The sequence below is a fragment of the Primulina eburnea genome, chromosome 1, assembly GCF_022965805.1.
Source record: "Primulina eburnea isolate SZY01 chromosome 1, ASM2296580v1, whole genome shotgun sequence".
Taxonomy (NCBI): Eukaryota; Viridiplantae; Streptophyta; class Magnoliopsida; order Lamiales; family Gesneriaceae; genus Primulina; species Primulina eburnea.
The window spans coordinates 48,152,971-48,172,594 of record NC_133101.1 but is presented as its reverse complement, the minus strand read 5'-3'; the positions used below and the strand labels follow the sequence as shown (position 1 = coordinate 48,172,594).

Genomic DNA, 19,624 nt, shown 5'->3' with positions numbered 1-19,624 from the left:
TCTGAAAGCCTTTCGTGCTTTAGAGTCGGGCGGGGAAGGCTACCTTATCTATGCTATTGATTCGTCCGCAGGTAGTATCGGTGTCGGTGACATTCCAGTGGTTTGCGATTTTCCGGATGTTTTTCCCGAGGAGATTCCTGGTTTTCCTCCTGTTCGGGAAGTAGATTTCGGCATTGATTTAGTGCCAGGCATGGCACCAATCTCTAGAGCTCCTTATCGATTAGCTCCATCGGAGATGCAAGAATTGAAACAGCAGTTGCAGGATCTTCTTGACAAGGGGTATATTCGACCCAGTGTGTCCCCGTGGGGAGCACCAGTTCTTTTTGTCAAAAAGAAGGATGGTTCTATGCGGCTCTGCATAGATTATCGGCAGTTGAATCGTGCTACGATAAAGAATAAGTATCCGTTGCCACGGATTGATGATTTATTTGATCAACTGCAAGGTACCTCTGTGTATTCCAAGATTGATTTAAGGTCTGGTTATCATCAGCTTCGAGTTCATCAGGGAGACATATCGAAGACTGCATTCAGGACCCGGTATGGGCATTATGAGTTTCTGGTTATGCCTTTTGGGGTGACGAATGCACCAGCAGTTTTTATGGATCTGATGAATCGGGTATTTCGGGATTTCTTGGATAAGTTTGTTGTGGTGTTCATAGATGATATCTTAATCTATTCGCATGATCAGCAAGAACACCTACAACACTTGAGGATTATTTTACAAACACTTCGCGAGAATCAGCTTTATGCGAAGCTAAGTAAATGTGAGTTTTGGATTGACAGGGTTGTATTCCTTGGTCATGTCATTTCTAGCGAGGGAGTTTCAGTTGACCCGAGCAAGGTGGAAGCGGTATTGAACTGGTCGCGTCCGACGACAGTAGCCGAGATCCGCAGTTTTCTGGGATTGGCTGGATATTATCGCCGTTTCATTGCCAACTTCTCTCAGATTGCTAAGCCACTCACTCAGCTCACTCGGAAAGATGTTTCATTTGAGTGGACATCAGAGTGCGAAGAGAGTTTCTGGGAACTTCGCAGACGTTTGACATTTGCGCCTGTTTTGGCTTTACCGTCTGGATCTGGTGGTTTCAGTGTTTACACCGATGCCTCTTTGCAGGGACTAGGGTGTGTTCTGATGCAGAATGAGCATGTGATTGCTTATGCGTCGAGGCAGTTAAAGCCTCATGAGGAAAACTATCCTGTTCATGATCTGGAATTAGCAGCGATCGTTTTTGCTTTGAAAATCTGGCGCCATTATCTGTATGGTGAGCGATTTGAGATTTTTACTGATCATAAGAGTTTGAAGTATCTATTCACTCAGGCTGAGTTGAACATGCGTCAGCGTCGTTGGATGGATCTACTCAAGGATTATGATTGTGAGATCAAGTATCATCCAGGATCTGCGAATCTCACGGCCGATGCTCTTAGTCGCAAGGTGAGATTGTCTGCCCTTCAGACTGGTGCTGTATCTGGGATTATTCAGGATTTCTGTTCGATGGGATTCAATTGTAAGCATCGGAAGGGAGCAGAGAGTATCCATGTAGCTACTATTTTGTCTGAGCCAATTTTGTATTCTCGGATAAGAGATGCTCAGATGTCTGATTCTAAGGTTCAGAAATTAGCTCGGTTGGCTGATGGAGATAATACTTCTGGATTCCACTATCAGTCCGAGGGTCTTTTGTGCTTATCTGGTCGTGTCGTTGTACCGGAGGATGACACTTTGAGGGAGGAGATTTTGTCCCAGGCTCATCGTAACAAGTTGAGTATTCATCCGGGGAGCAACAAGATGTATAAGGATTTGAGGACTCGATTTTGGTGGAAATGTATGAAGCGTAATGTTTATCAGTATGTCTCCAAGTGCCTAGTCTGTCAGCAGGTGAAGGCTGAGTATCGACGACCTGGAGGTTTGTTGCTGAATCTTCCTATTCCAGAGTGGAAGTGGGAGCATATCACGATGGACTTCGTGACTCACTTGCCTATGTCTGTGGGGAATAGAGACGCTATCTGGGTGGTAGTGGATCGGCTTACTAAGTCTGCCCATTTTCTTCCGTATAACAGAGATTTCACTTTCGATCGGATGGCACGGTTGTACATTCAGGAGATTGTACGGTTTCATGGTGTGCCCGTGAGTATCGTTAGTGACAGAGATCCTCGATTTACATCTAGATTTTGGGGCAGCTTTCAGCAAGCTTTGGGTACTACCTTGAGTTTCAGTACTGCATATCACCCAGAGACTGACGGTCAGTCAGAGAGGACTATTCGTACTCTTGAGGATATGTTGAGATCTTGTGTGATGTATTTCGGGCCAGCTTGGCAGGATCATCTGCCACTGATAGAGTTTGCATACAACAACAGTTTTCATAGGAGTATTGGTAAGTCTCCGTTTGAAGCATTGTATGGTCGACGTTGTCGTACTCCTCTGTTCTGGGAGGAAGTCGGAGAACGACAGGTCGAGGGTCCAGAATTGATTCAGCAGGCCATGGACAAAGTTCTTGTGATCAAACAGCGGATTAAGACCGCTCAGGATCGTCAAGCAAGTTATGCAAACACCAAGCGCAGACCTCTTCATTTTGATGCAGGCGAGAAAGTGTTTCTCAAGGTATCACCTTTTCGGAGGATTCTGAGATTGGACTCAAGGGTAAGCTATCTCCGAGATTCATTGGTCCTTTTGAGATCTTAGAATGTGTGGGAGATTTGGCCTACAGATTAGCTTTGCCACCGTATCTGTCTAGTGTTCACAATGTGTTTCATGTGTCTTTTTTGAGACGATACGTAGCGGATGAGTCTCATGTTTTGCATCCGACAGAAGTTCAGCTGAATCCGGATTTGTCTTTTGTGGAAAGACCGGTTTCGATCTTGGACCGGAAGGATAAGGTACTGCGGAATAAGACTATTCCTCTTGTCTTAGTGCAGTGGCAGCGCCGAGGTACTGAAGAAGCTACTTGGGAACTAGAGAGTCGCATGCGGTTAGAGCATCCAGAATTGTTCTAGTTGTAGTATTTTCAGTTATGATTATAATTTCAGTTGTACTTTCAGTTGTAATTCATTCTTAAGTTGAATGTATTGTTGTTCAGAATTGTCATTCTTCAGACTCGATTTCGCGGACGAAATCCTTTTTAGGGGGGGAGAATGTAGTATCCCGATGCATAATTTGAGTTAATTATTGGATTAATTATATTTCGGTGGGATCGGAAGGAACGAACCGGGTTCGGACCGTCCGAAGAGGGTTCGGACCGTCCGAAGAGGGTTCGGATCGTCCGAGACAGGTGGTTGGACGCGTGGAAGCCATGCAGAGTTCGGATCGTCCGATCAGGGTTCGGATCGTCCGAGACAGGTGGCTGGGCACGTGGAAGACATGCAATGTTCGGATCGTCCGAAGTGGATCGGATCGTCCGAAGTGTACCGGATCGGAGCGTCCGAAGTGGATCGGATCGTCCGATCGTTGTCTATAAATAGAGGCGCGAGGCTTCATTTCTAACTCGCCAATTTCGAGTGTTCCAGAGCGTTTTAGTCGTTTCTGATAGGTTTCTAGTCTTTTCCCGAGGTTCAGGCACTAGCGGGGAGCTACTGGTTTTGTAGCAGAGCTGTGCTCTAGTTGGGGAGCTAGCGGCATCAGTGGGCTGACTACGGACGCAGGCTTGGTTCTAGGGCTGATTGCTAGGATCTACTGGTTTGAGGTACGAAAGTACTATCCGAGATAGCAGGATTGAGTATGCTTTACTATGTGTTGCATGTTATATGTTGCATTATTATCTGTCATATGATGCATGGTTTATTATGCGGCATTTGCATAATCATTTTGGGCCTGATTATCTTTGAGATAGCCTGTTGAGAGGGTGCTCAGCCCTCGTTTGTTGTGGATGGTTGGACCCCGTTGGCCGACGGTGGTCAGGTCACCGGTATATCCACAGGTTTATTCTGGTATGGGAGCCACCTCCTGGTGCGACGGCGCAGAGTGCTACATACCTTGACGTCATTTACCTGAGCAGTATTTCGTTATACCCAGATCCTGGTATTCAGTACATTTTGCATACATGCATGTCATAGTCTTGTATACTCATGCTTTCGGTGCTGAGCGTTTTATGCTCACGTCCTCGGTTTATCTCTGTGTTGGACACCCTATTCGATGGGGCAGGTCTCAGGTTGGACGGTCCAGGAGGGAGTGGGCAGGGAGCCGGCAGAGGTTGACCTGTAGTTGTTGGTATTTGTTCTTGGTTTTAGTTCGATCTGGTTGTTTAAGTATTTTGTACTTACAGTTTCGATTGGGTTGTATAAACTGTTTTTCCGCTGTTTTACCTGATTCAGTTTTAATGTTAATTTTGCATGCTTAAGTTCTGATTAGTAGGTGATTCTGGAACGGGTCACTACATAGTAGCTCGAAGGCCATCCAAGAATTGCCTTAGTTTCTCAGCAACGTCTCTAGCAATGAGGGGCACAAAGGGACAACCCCTATCAAACCTCCTAATGAATTTAGCCACAGACATGTCTCCATAACGGAGACTCATAAACTCCCTCTTCAAGAGTCCTAAGACGTCAGCAGTAAAATAATTCTCATAGAAGGTGTTCTTGAATTGCACCCAAGTGACGGTGGCTAGATTAATACCATGTTAAGCCATTTCCCACCAAAGAGAAGCATCATCTCGCAGCATGTAAATAGCACACCTAACTCGGTCAGCATCCTCCATTTGAGGTAAGAGAAGTGCACCTCAAGTCCCAATTACATGCTTAAACTATTTCCTTTCCAATCATAATATAGTTGAGGCCTAAGACCTTTGAACTTTCCTCATTGGAACGAATATCGCATTCTTACGTATTCTAAATGATTAATTAATACTAGCGTATGAACTTAATAAGTTATCCCATGGTAGCATTAGACTAACTTTAGTAAATCAACTTCACTTACACCCTATAGAGTTCTAGAATCCTCATATCAAAGTTTTAGGTTTTTTACTTGATAAAAATTTTAATATTCGTCCATCGGTAATTTATGTTGAACACTATTAATTCCCTTTTCGTCTTTATTTCAACCAAAACTTTTGTATGAACCTATATCTCGTAAATTTGAAATTCAAACTTACGCAACCCAATTAGTTTTGGATAACATAATTCCAACACACATATTCACTTATTCTCAAGTTTCTTAATGGCTTTTAAAATTCCTCAAAACATGGTGTCTAACACACTTTTTACATGAGTTTATCAAGTAACCTAACCATCAATCATACCCAACTTTCTAGAAAAATTAAATCCCAACAAAGGTACAATCTTAACTGGTAATTTCGTGACTAAAACTTATGATACATCAAATTTTAAGCTCATTAAAAAATAAGTTAACTTACTGTCTAATCTTATAACTTAACTAATTGATCAATTTTATCTTAAATTGTTATCGCTCTAAATTCTTAAATTTCCACAGCATTATTCCATTAGCACTTAGATTTTCAAACCCAATATTAATTCATCCTACAATGCCCTCGATTACTATTCCTCATAACATTATAACCCTGATATTTCAAGGTTTTAAATATCTCTTCAAACCTAAATTATCAAAATTTCTATCATTTGAACAATTGCATTCCCTCTTATTGCTAAGCATGTCCCCAAATGTCTTAAAAATATGCAAAATAAATTCTTAATTTCCCCTAAAATTATCCAATTTGTCCTTAATCTCGAAAATACTACAATTACCCATAAGTTATTGGTGCTCCTAATTCCATTTTATAGGTTTCTCGTAGCATTAAGTTCAATAACCTTAAGCTTATTAAACTCAAAATCAAATCTCATAACTACGAAAAATTATTGATTTAACCCAAGTGTTCCTCAAAATTTGAATTTAATCCTCAAAATTTTCGGAATTTGCAATTTGGCCCTTAAAGTTCTCAAAAATTACATTTTTGTCCTTACCACTCTTCGAAATTTGCATTTTTGTCCCCATAAGATTTTTGACTTAGCTTCATTAAACCTTAGAATTCTCGAAACTCAAAATTTAATCCAAAATTCGGTAAATTCGAAATTAGTCCCTTAAAATTTTATATTTTGCACTTAGGTCCTCAAATTATTGGTTATTACAATTAGGTCCTTAAAATTCTCAATTCATGCAATTCAATCCTTAAATACTAAGTTATACATTTTTATACTTCTAAAGATTTTCTTATTCTTCGAATCATTATTGCTTATATAAAAGCCTCAAAATTAACCCAACTAATAACCATGAACCATCAACATTTTCTTAGAAAACATACATGCCCTAAGAGTATTCATAATTTTCAAGATTAACTTATGACCCACGAGTAGAACATCAGTCCTACTAACCGAAATTAATATAGTCAAATAATTTTCAACCTCTCCTAATGTCCAATTAGGGGTGGGCAATCGAGTTGAGTTTTTCGAGTGCCACCCGACCCGAAACCGATCAGGTGCAATTTTTGGGTAAAATAGGGTAAATAGTCGGGTCGGGTACTACCTGAACCCGGCTATATTTTAGTCGGATTGGGTTCAGATATATAGTTGGTACCCGAATTACCTGATCGGGTACCCGATTGTTTTTTTAAAAAAACTTATGGGCTTATAATGACCGGTCCAGTTTATGTTTATGGAAAAATGAATCATGAATACGAGGTCCAATGGCAAAGTCTCCACTTAGAAATTCATTTATGGAAAAAAAAACATATGGTCTTATAATGACCACTCAGTACACACTTGAAACACAATATAGGCCTATAATTCTACGTTTCTCATTCCAAAATCCAAAGGCCAAAGCATCGCAACCGCAAGACTTCAACTTAGAATGAGGGTCTGTGATCCGTGATTGTGACTCTGTGAGCGGCAGTCCCAGGAGTTTCGGATAACCAATTCGAATTACATCGCTATTTCTTGGAAACCTGTTGAAATCGACACTGGATTTTCTCGAATCTTGGCTTCAGTCGGTGTTTTACAGTTGCTGGTATCGCTCAAATATTGTCACTACGTGTTTGCTGAATTTTCTGTATCATACATTTATGCTGAAAAGTTAAAACAATCGCATTTTGGATTTATTTGGAAGAATATATATAATATATACGATTTTTTTTAGATCATATAATAATTTGGTCCAACTCTCCACCACCACTGCCATGTAGCCGAGTGTCCTAGTTTCCCCAGTACTCATGTCATTTGGATTCGAGGCTTCAACTCGAGCAACCCCAAAACCAGCTATTTTTATCTTGCGTGTCTTGTCCAGTAGCATGTTTTCTTGTCCAGTAGCATGTTTTCTTGTTTCTTGTCCAGTAACATGTTTTCTGTCTTGATGTCATTGTGTTGCTGTCATTACTCATTGTAGTCACTTACAATTTGATTTTCTTGTTTGACGTAGCGATGTATGAATCTTGTGGGCTACAATCCGGAACCAGAAAGTGCAAATATTCTACTAATCAATTATCAATATATGGAATTTGGAGGAATATCTGAAACTCTTTCTTCGCCAAACATACAACCACAAAGTGACTTGTACAAATAGGTTAGTATGAACATGATGATAAGATTTATGAGAAGGATGATAAATTATGTGATTCCAAAAAACATACTCGGACGGTTGTGTCTAGGTCACAATGGTGGGAACACTTTGAAAGGTTTTTTTTTTGTGAAAATGAGAATGTTCAAAAAGGTAGATGCAAATATTGTTCTAGAGAGATTAAAGTTGATCCAAAAGTTCAAGTCACTAAACCCCTTAAAAACCATTATGAATCATGCAAGAAGAAACCACATGAGGTTGAAACAAATCAAAATAGACTCTCCTTTCAATCAATTCATTAAAAGTGATAAAGATGCCTCTCTTGTTAACTGGATATTTGAGCAACAAAAAGTTAGAGATGCATTGTGTTACATGTTTATTGTGGATGAACTCCCATTCAAGACTGTTGAGAACCCTGGTTTTAGACATTTTTTGTTTGTTGAATGCCCAATGTTTGATATTAGGACAATAACAAGAGAAATTGTCAAGTCCTATTTGAGTGAAAAGGCGAAATTACAGCAGTTCATAAAGGATAATTGTCAAAGGATGTGCATTACCACAGATACATGGACATCTATTCAGAAAGTTAATCTATTCAGAAAGTTAACTACATGTGTCTTAGTGCTCATTTTGTTGATGCAAATTGGAACTTACATAAAAGGATTTTGAACTTTTGCCCAATATCTGGTCATAAAGGTGAAGAAATAGGAAAATGTATTGAGAGATGTTTACTTGATTGGAGTATAGGTACAATTTTTTCTATCACTGTGGATAATGTATCTTTGAATGATGGGGAAATTGTTTATTTGCAGAAGAAATTTGATAATTGGGGAAACAATATTTTGGGTGAGAAATATGTTCATGTAAGGTGTATTGCACATATTATTAATCTCGTCGTGCATGATGGTTTGAAAGGAAATGATGAGCATATAGATATTTCGCGTGTTAGGGGAGTTGTTAGGTACATATGAAGTTCTCCAGCCAGGTATAAAAGATTTCAAGAGTGTGTTCAACTTGAAAAAATAGAAACAAATAAGTTGTTGACTCTTGATGTCCCCACCAGATGGAACTCAACATACTTAATATTAGATTCGGCAATATGTCTTAAAAGAGAATTTGATGTGTATGATGAAGTCGATCTTGCTTTCCGAATTGATCTTTCAAAAAAGCCATATGATGGGGTTCCAAATGAGCATGATTGGGAAAGATCCAAGCTTTTGCTGAAATTTTTGAAACATTTTTATAAACTTACTTTGTGTATTTCTGGTTCTTTGTATGTTACATCGAACATTATGTTTCATGAAATTAGTGAGGTTGACATGCTTCTTAAGCAATGGTTGGAGAGTGCTGACTTTGAACTAAGTTTGATGGCAAAAAGAATGAAAGAAAAGTATGATAAGTATTGGGGATCAACTGAGAAAATGAATATGATTTTATATTATACTGTGATCCTTGATCCGCGACATAAGTTGGAGTTTGTTGAATTTTCTTTTGATAGGATGTATCGCAGTGTTGGGAAAAATGAGACGATGAAAGAACAAGTGAGACTTGGCCTTTACGAGTTGTTTGATGATTATAAACTAAGGCATTGCAATAAACTTCCAGACACTTCTAAAAGTTTATGCTCTTCATCCAATAGTTCCACCCTTGGCTCGCAAGATATGTCTAAGAAACGCTTGTGTGAGGCAGATGATGAGTCTGAAATGACTACTAGATTGTCGTTGAAGCAAGAGTTCAAGATGTATAAGAGTGGAGGAAAAGACGAAGTAGTAAAGTCTGAGTTGGAGAAATATTTGGTTGAAAATGTTGAGGAGGAAAAAAAGAACTTTAATATATTGCAATGGTAGAAAGATAATAGTCCCATGTTTCCCATTCTTTCTCGAATGGCTCGAGATATATTGACATTTCCAATTTCCACCGTTGCTTCAGAAGCTGCATTTAGCACCGGAGGGCGTGTACTTGATGCATTTAGGAGTTCTTTATCGCCCAAGATAGTTCAATCTCTCATTTGTGCTCAAGACTAGTTTCGATGTGATTCAAAACCAATTAATATGGAGGAAGATTTGTGTTATGTTGAAATGATTGACAAAGGTATTTTAATTAAATTTTATTTACTTTAGATATCGAAGTACTAACATTTTATTTTCTTTGTTTATTTTGCAGAGTTGACAAAATTGGGTGTTGATACATCTATTATTGATGTTTGATTATCATAATTAATTCAACAGTAAATGTGAAAAAAAAATATAATCAATTCAAGGTTGGAAGTTTATGCATGTGAATCTTATTATTATTTATATTATGGATTTTGTTTCCTGCATTGATGAAAAACATGAATTATTGGTACACTTTATTTTTGTTTATGATGTTTACTTTTTTGTTAATAAATTTACATCTTTACGTAGGTGATGAAACATTCCAGATGATATTTTGAAAGTCAAACAAGAAGTTGATTCTGATTTTTTTTTGTAAAGATCAAAGTTGGATTTCAATAGTTTATGCTCGATTTAAAGATTTGTTAATTATAAAACTCATTCTAAGTTTTGAGATAAATATTTGTTGTGTAACTTTGTAGATATTCACGAGACAATATTATTTTGATAGCCTATTTTCTCGTCATATATTATTTGATAGGCACAAAATGATAAAATGTTACTTTGTCAAAAAAAAAAAAAAACCCCCAAACCCGATCGTTACCCGAACCCGAACTTATCGGGTACCCAAAAAGTCGGGTAGTGTCCAGAATCAGATCGGGTTCGGGTAATGAAAATGATACTCGAAAAAATCAGGTACCCGATAAGAACTACCCGAAACCCAAAAAACCTGACCCGTGCACACCCCTATGTCCAATAGTAAAATTCTTATTCATGTCCAATTCCACCACAAAGCCAGCATGCAAGAAAATCATATAATTTCTCATTTCATGTCGTAACATTAATAAAAAAAATGAAAAAATAATTTTAAAGCATCTAATCTCAAAACATATCGATAGATAAACATACTGTAAATCATTGTAAAACATAAATCATGTAAACATGCAGGTGATAGCAGTAAGTCATTTAAAACATAAAAGCTTACAGACTTGAGGCTTGAGGACTGACATGCAGAAGCTGGCGGTGGCTAACCCTATACATGACCCTTGCTCTGATACCAACTGTAACGTTTCAATCATTTTTTAAATTCTACTGGACATTTTTTTTTAAAAAAAAATAAAAGCTCGCGTTTTTGAAATAACATTTAAATGTTTCGCATACATGCGTTGTACAGAAAATATAACATTTAAAAATGATCTTAAATATTTGACAGTAAAAATAGTGCAATTTAAAATAATCAAACTCATCGCAAGATCATACGTAAACATAAACCCATCAAAATCTTAAAAATCGTCAACGTAGGAAATTATTCATCTCCACTCAATATCGTAAAATCATAAATGCGCGAAAAACATGCGGTCCTCGGGTCGTGTCATCCCACCAGGTCTGCCTACTCAGAGTTCGGCACATCCAGTCTCCTCATCAATAATCTCACCTGCATCACACACGCCTGGTGAGTCTAAAGACTTAACACACCTGCACCGTTAATAACAAGTACATATACATGGCACACAACAGTGAAAAATACCATACTCAACATATCTTTCATTAACATTAAAATCTTAATGTAAACGTGTCATATGCAATCGTTATGTGTCAAAAACAGTTTATCGTTAATCATCGTTAATCATTCATCATTCATCATTCACCATTCGTCATTTATCGTTCATCATTCATCATTTATCATTTAGCAAATTCAGTTCATTAGAGGTGACTATCTTACATCATTCATCATTTACGATGGATCCATCGTACATAGAACTACGGTACCCGGCGGCTGTCGGACATCAGCGACAGGATCACCCCTCCACTGTGCCGAGGCCTCATCATCAACATTTACATATACGTCTTAAACATTTACATATACTTCGATAGCCACAACTAATTCCTATCATTCAAAATATCATCATTTACATCACTTATAAAAATCATGCAAAATATGCCATTTTCTTTAAATTCAAAAAATGTCATTTTCTTTAAATTCAAGCAGACAACGTATTTTTTCTTAAAATCTTAAAAATCATGATCACGATGCATAAACTTTTAAAATATAGTAAATTTGGGCTCATGGCGTTACCAGGACCAAAATATCACCTTGGGTGCAAAATGGCTGGTAACCCAAAAATTACCTTTTTACCCTTGGACCTCTAAAATTGACCCGAAGCTTACCAAACTCCTTAAAATTTTCCAAAACATATTTAAAACCTGATATGAATCCACCTAACTCCACCTCAAAAGCTAGCTCATGAGAGGAGGATTGTGAATTCATATATATTTTGCCCAAGACAACTCTTGCTAACCGATGTGGGACACATCAAAATCAATTTTAGACGTAAATCCGAGTCCATTTCATAACTTAACCGATTTGTTTTAAAACTTGAACCGGGGTCACGGTTTTAAACCGAATCGAAATTCAATCAAATTATTCCCAACTTTTTACCATATATTAAAACACTTAAAAGGTCCTAAGAACTCCCATAACCGAGCTCTTAAACCTTCAAACCACTCCTGCCCAACTCTTGAAAATCCAGCCCCTCTTCTTCACTACAAACCCTTGACCAACTTGTCCCGCTCATGCGCTCTAACCTACGCTCGAGTGATCCAGCCCCAACCCAACCCTCATTAGACCATCTTAGGACGTCCCTACACCTTCTGAACCAACACAATTAATTCCATGCACGTTGGAGGTTCGAGCTTCTCAATAGACTCCTCTCAACGCTCGGCACTTCCCATTTCTTGCCATGGCTCCCTCGCGCAGCCCTTGAGTCAAGACCAGCGGCGTGCAGGCTCTTCCAGATTGTTAAGATTGGAACGTGAACCTAACTCAACCCCAAAAGCTAGCTCAAGGGGGGAGGATTGTCCAAGCCAATATATACAACTCCCAGGTTATCTATCCAACCGATGTGGGACAATTAACACACTCCACTACGCCCAAGAATGAACATCTGAAGCGTGGAGTTTACAAATGACCCAATTATGGGCAGAACGAGTGACCTAATTATAGGCAGTCCAACACATAACGGTGGAACCCGAGCTCTGATACCATGTTAAGATTGGAACTTGGATCTAACTCAACCCCAAAAGCTAGCTTAAGGGGGGAGGATTGTCCAAGCCAATATATACAACTCCCAAGTTATCTATCTAACCGATGTGGGACAATTAACACAGATCGTGACCCAGACTCCTCAGACGACACCTTGACACAATCAACAGTCCCTTAACAGACAGCATTCGAAACCCCTTGCACAAAAAAACAGTAAAAACGTGAATAAAAACCATGGTTTGCAAGAAAAACAATTAAAATCCGAAACCCTTTAAGCACAAGATTAGATCGAAACTTTCATGCAAGAAACCCATTCAGCAGAATATAAAACGAGTGTGATGCAAAAGAATTGATACAATGCGTGCTTGGTGGGTTTTTGGCCCACAATTGCTCAGGGGAAAACCCGACACGTGGAGAAGCGCTTGAGCTGGAAGAAAAAGACAACCGAAACAACCTTGCTATTGCACTCACTAAGAGGGTTATTGATTGGAGGGGGTGGGCGGCTGGTTGGAGTGTGTGGATTAGGTTAAATGAGTTTAGGGTAAATTAGTATTATTTTAAATAGTTAAAACTTAATTAATGGACCATTATTTGTTAATTAAAAGCTTAAAAAAAATACTCAAACCCAATAAACTTAAAAGTAGGCCCATTGAATCCAAAGACATTCCCGAATAATATTTCGTGTTGAAAGAATTTTTGAAAATATAGCCGAACCCTTAAGAAGTCACCCGATTCGATAAAATTCACGTACCGTTAAATATAAAATCCCGCAGGTAAAAATACCCAATAAAATCTCATTTTTGAAAATACCCTTAAAAACACCTTACATTAATTAATAAAAATTAATCATGAAATAAAATAAATTTCTTGAAAATTCTCCGGTCTCCGATCCTCGTTCGAGCGTGAAATGCATCTAGAAACCCTAATGCAAGAACTTTTAAAAATATCATGAAATAAATTCTATCCTGCAATAATCATGCATAAAATGCATAAAAAAAATTAAACACAAATTAATAAGAGAAACATGCATTTAATGATTTAAATTAATTAAATAAAATATCAAAGAAATTTAATAACTTCCATGCATGTGGTTCACGTGGACCTTCATATTTTCGGGATGTTACATCTTTAAACCAGTTTCAATAAGCCTACTTCTGCACAGTCACATTGATTGACTTGCTGAAAATTCTACTAACAAAAAGAAAGTTTCAGCATTACAATCAAAATAATCTGAAGAAAATTTATTTACCCCTCTAAATTTCTAATCTTGATCCTGACACAAATGTATATGTTATAGGCATGATAATTTTGTTAAATTGTATAACTAAAAATTTACATATATTTGTTTGTTAAAATCAATCATCAATCAAAACTCTAAATATGTAATGCACGAAAAAGTGATATTAATGAGTAATTAAAAACACGTAAATTATTTTCTACTTAAAAAATAAATATATGATATAATATTTATAATAAATATAAATTATAATGATGATTGATTTGCATTTGTCAAAATATTAGAACTTTTATGTATGATATTTTAATATATTTATTTTGAATCAAACTAACTAATTCAACAAATACAAATGATATCATTTTTTATGAAAATTTATTTCTTTAGTTATATTTTGAAATTTTATGGTGAAAATTATATCGGTAGTTTAAAATTTATATTTAATTATTATTTTATTAGTTTATTTGATTTTATTTGATATTTGCCATATAATCTTATTTAAATATGTGTTTCATTATATATGTTGATTTATATATTATTTTAAAATTGTATTTAATAAGAAATTAAAAATCATCAATAATCATCAATGTAGTCTACAAAAGATCGATTATGATATAAAATTAATTATTTATGATATAGAATTCTAAAAAAAATTTGTAGTAGGTTAAATAATATTTAAATTTAATATTATATGTTATATTTTACTATCAATAATATTATTGTATTAGTTTTGATATCGTTTTGATGAGTTACTCATAAGTATTTTAAATTGATAATTATTTGACGTTGGTGTGTTTCACTTATTTAAATTATGATTTGTACATTAATAAAATCCATAATTTGGTTGATTTTTAAGTTGTTATATATTTTATACGTGGTGTTTACATATATATATATATATATATATATATATATATATATATATATATATAATTTGTTTTAGTTCATTTCGTTTCATATATTATACTTATTAAAATTTATTACATAACATAAAATCAAAAGCTTGAATTTTAATTTGGGAATTTTTTTTAAAATTAAATTATATAAATTCTTAATTATTTTATTTGTCTAACATAACAAGATAAACAACAATATGATTCAAAATTTTTTTTAAAAAAAATCAAATTCGTAATTTTTTTATATAATAATTGATATTTTCATACATGGTACTTCATGCAAGTAGGATAAAATGTGGGAAAGTAGATTGAAAACTATAACTCATTCATTCAAAGAACGAAAGAATTTGATACAGTGGATGGCATTTTTGGCTACACAAAACAATGATTACTAGCTAAATATGGTAATATTTTATTAAAAATTAATAATAAATATAATTGATGCTTATCAGTTATCACCACCACAAAATAATAAAAACATAAAAAAAATTCTGAAATGGAATCTACGTGTTCCTCCATTAATTAGTTATAAAGAAAGACAGCACTAAAAATTTTCAACTATCGTGTCAGCGTTCACACGCTGTGAACGCTGAAACCTGAAAAGCGTCAACCGACTTTCAACATTTGGTCTTGTCACCTCTCTCTCCCACTTAATTCCAAGCTGTTTTTCTCTAATTTCACACTTTGATTCCGGTTTTGTGTTTTTCGCACTTCAGCTCAGTTAACATGAAATGGGTCTGTTTCTGTATGCTTTTCTTGTTCTGTTCTTGTGCTATGAGTTTGGATTCTACAGCCTTGTTGTCATTGATTAGGCACTGGAAATCAGTGCCTCCATCCATCAAACTCACCTGGATTTCTTCTGATTCCACTCCTTGCTCATGGGTTGGGGTGCATTGTAATCGCCGCAGCTCTGTTGTTGGATTGAACCTGTCTAGCTTGGGGATTTCAGGACAACTGGGGCCAGAAGTGGCGCATTTAAACAGCTTGAGAGCAATTGATGCAAGTAACAATGATTTCTTGGGTTCAATTCCTCAGGAAATAGGCAACTGTAGTTTTCTTGAATATTTAGATCTATCTGGCAACAGCTTTTCTGGTGAAATCCCAGAAAGTGTGGGAAATTTGCCGAGATTGAAGTATTTAAGTATTTTTTTTAATTCTCTCACCGGCCGAATTCCTAAAGCCTTGTTTCAAAGTCCATTCTTGAATACAGTTTACCTCAGTAACAACATGCTGAGTGGTTCGATCCCGGACAATGTTGGGAACACGAGTAAGCTTGAATTTCTGTATCTGGGATCCAATCAGTTATCTGGAACTATCCCTTCATCCATAGGGAACTGCAGCTCTTTGAAAGATCTCTACCTAAATGATAATTTGCTAGAAGGTTCACTGCCCTATAGTTTGAACTTTCTCGAGGTTCTTGCGTATTTAGATGTGAGCGATAACAATTTGAAAGACAGGATTCCATTGGGTATGGGTAGTTTCAAAGAATTGCAGGTTCTGGTCTTATCAAACAATCCATTCAGTGGACGTGTTCCACCAGTCTTGGGCAATTACAGCAGTTTGACAAGTCTTGCTGCTGTTAATTGTGGCCTAACCGGACCTGTCCCTTCTTCTCTGGGTCAACTAACTGAGCTGAGGCTGCTTTATTTGTCTGCTAACCTGTTATCTGGAGCAATACCGCCTCAATTAAGTAAATGCAAGGTCTTGAATGACTTGCAGTTGTATGGAAACCGTCTCGAGGGTATGATTCCAAGTGAATTAGGAATGTTAAACGAGCTTCACACACTCATGCTTTATACCAATCATTTGAGTGGACGAATCCCTATCAGTGTGTGGAAGATTCAAAGTCTTCAGAATCTTATTGTGTATCAGAATAATCTTACCGGTGAGATACCAGAAGAAATCGTCGAGTTGAAGCAGTTGAGAAACGTTTCCTTGTTTGACAATCAGTTTACTGGAGCTTTACCTCAAGGACTTGGAATTAATAGTAACTTGACTCTCTTGGACTTCACCAGAAACTACTTCACCGGCCCTATTCCTCCAAACCTTTGCATCAATAAGCATCTGAGGAAGCTTTTATTGGGTCAGAATCGTTTTCAAGGAAGTATCCCTTCTGATATAGGAAGTTGCATTACTTTGGCCAGATTAATACTCAAACAGAATAAGCTTACAGGTATCCTCCCCGAGTTCGTTGAGAATCCAAACATTCTATTCATGGATCTTAGCAATAACAGTTTAAGTGGATCAATACCCTCAAGCTTAGGTAACCTCAAAAACATAACCTCTATAGATTTATCCATCAATAAATTCACAGGTCGTATGCCCTCTCAGCTAGGAAGCCTTGTTCATCTAGAGGCATTAAATCTGTCTTACAATGCTTTTGAAGGTTTGCTTCCATCATCTTTATCGGATTGTTATAAATTGTCAAGCCTTGATGTTAGGCATAATCAGTTAAATGGCATGATTCCCCTCAGCCTAAGAACCCTCACGGAACTAAACAACTTGGATCTTAGCGAGAACCGATTCACTGGGGGAATTCCAGAATTTTTGTTTCAGTTTAAAAAGCTTTCTTCTTTGCATCTTGGCGCAAACTTATTAGGTGGGACCATTAGTCCTAACATTGGTTTGGAAGATGATGCTCAAAGCCTTAGATCTTTGAATTTGAGCTATAATGGAATGACAGGTCATGTTCCTATGGAACTGGGAAAATTAACACTACTGGAACAATTAGATTTATGTTTTAATAATCTGTCTGGAAGCCTGGACGCCCTTGGTGAACTACATTCTTTGCTTGAGGTCAACATTTCCCACAATTTTTTCATCGGTCCCGTGCCACCTACAATGTTGAAATTTGTTATCACAACTCCATCATCTTTTGTGGGCAACCCAAACCTCTGTTTCAGTTGTCATCCTGAAGGTGAATTCAATTGCGTAGGAAACAGCCCTGTCCCCATCAAATCTTGTCAGCTGAAATCGAGTAGACGAGGTGGCCTCAGGAAAGTTGATATCACTATGGTAGTTTCAGTATCATTCCTCTTGGCATTGATTCTGGTTTCTGGAATTTCTTACGTGTGTTTGCAGCACAAAGCTAAGGAACAGAATTTGCCAGTCTCCGCCAAAGAAGGTGCTTCCTCACTGCTGAATCAAATTTTGGAAGCCACAGAGAACCTCAAAGATACATATATTATTGGGAGGGGAGCACATGGAACGGTATACAAGGTGACACTGGGTCCGGATAAAGCGTATGCTGTGAAGAAGCTTGGATTTTTGGGGTTCAAGGGGAAAAATACCAGCATTGTTAGAGAAATAGAGACCATCGGGAAGGTCAGACATCGTAATCTTGTGAGACTCGAAGATTTTTGGTTGAGAAAGGAGTACGGGTTAATCTTGTATAGTTACATGAAAAATGGAAGTCTTCATGATGTTTTGCATGAAACAAGTCCTCCACCGTTGCTGGAGTGGAACATTCGATACAAGATCGCCCTTGGCACTGCCCATGGACTATCGTATCTCCATTTCGACTGTGATCCTCCCATCATCCACCGAGATATCAAACCGATGAACATTTTACTGGATGCAGATATGGAGCCTCATATCTCGGATTTTGGCATTGCCAAGCTCTTGGATCAGTCTGTTGCTTCAACTACATCGAGCGTGATCCAGGGAACCACTGGCTATATGGCTCCAGGTTAAATTTTGTTTTTATTTATCATTCCATTACTTTATTTGCTATAGTATCCGTCACGACTTAGAACCACGAGCCTGCACAAGTCCAACACTGGATAGCAGGCTCCTGCATTAAATTGATTGCCGCGACTTGTGAGAGGAGTTCTTTGTGTAGTATCATAAAGCTATCAAAAAAAATCTAATAATGTGATGTTTGGCGGGGTATTTCAGTAACCGATAAGATATAAACATATCCATGAGAACCACGATTCTAATATTTGATGTGATTTTTTTTTTACAGAAATTGCCTTCTCCACCAAAAGTAGCAAGGAGTCTGATGTCTATGCTTATGGCGTCGTTTTGTTGGAACTGATAACCAGAAAGAAGGTTTTAGATCCATCGTTTGGTGGGGAAATGGATATTGTGGAGTGGGTAAGATCCATGTGGAACACAACAGAAGATATAGAGAAGATTGTAGATTCAGACCTGTTGGATGGATTCTTGGATTCAAATATACAGCAGCAAGTAAAGCTCATGCTTTTATTAGGCTTGAGATGTACCGAAAAGGAGGCAAGCCGGAGACCATGTATGAGAGAAGTTGTGAAGCAACTATCACTAGCCAATTCCAATTCCAATTCCAATTGCAGAAGCAAACACAAGCTCTGATGAACCCTTTTGGTATTTTTCAGCGTTTATCACTGACCGTGAACCATCATTTTTTGTAACTGTAGGCTCTTTAACAAGATAGTAGTTTGACAGGTGTATGCTCGGTGAAAATGACCAGTGTTTATTTATACAACTTATGTAGTTTGTAGGAATGTACTCAAGTACCTGTTCTCGTTCTTCCTTTATTTGTTCAATCGATATTTTCGTCTGATTTTTCATTTTCCACAGTGAACTGTGGTTAACAGTTTCAGGATCTGGATCCCCTTAAAATGCCATTATTTTACATTTAATCGCTTCACACACAAGACTACAAGATGTGAAAACTTAATGTTAATTAAATCAGAACTTTAAAGATATCCGTGTAATCATCGAAGCTTCTAGAGGCTGTGAATTAGTTAGGACAAATTTGTAGGTGTAATTTACGTAAAGAGTTAATTTCTCTTTTAATAAATAGATCGAAACGTAACCATGATGCACCAGCAAACAAGGATGACTATGTATTTATAAAAAATAAATAAAATGTTTAGATGGGAACCTACA

General features: G+C 37.2%; 1 protein-coding gene across 1 annotated transcript; it reads left to right on the top strand.

Annotated features, from left to right (window-relative positions):
* The first annotated feature begins 15,318 nt into the window (after positions 1 to 15,318).
* On the top strand, positions 15,319 to 19,309 carry LOC140830198 (uncharacterized). The gene is made up of 2 exons (XM_073193486.1): positions 15,319 to 18,440; positions 18,720 to 19,309. Exons 1-2 carry the CDS (start codon positions 15,479 to 15,481, stop codon positions 19,082 to 19,084), a joined length of 3,327 nt encoding a protein of 1,108 aa, XP_073049587.1. The 5' UTR covers positions 15,319 to 15,478; the 3' UTR covers positions 19,085 to 19,309.
* Positions 19,310 to 19,624: the final 315 nt, after the last annotated feature.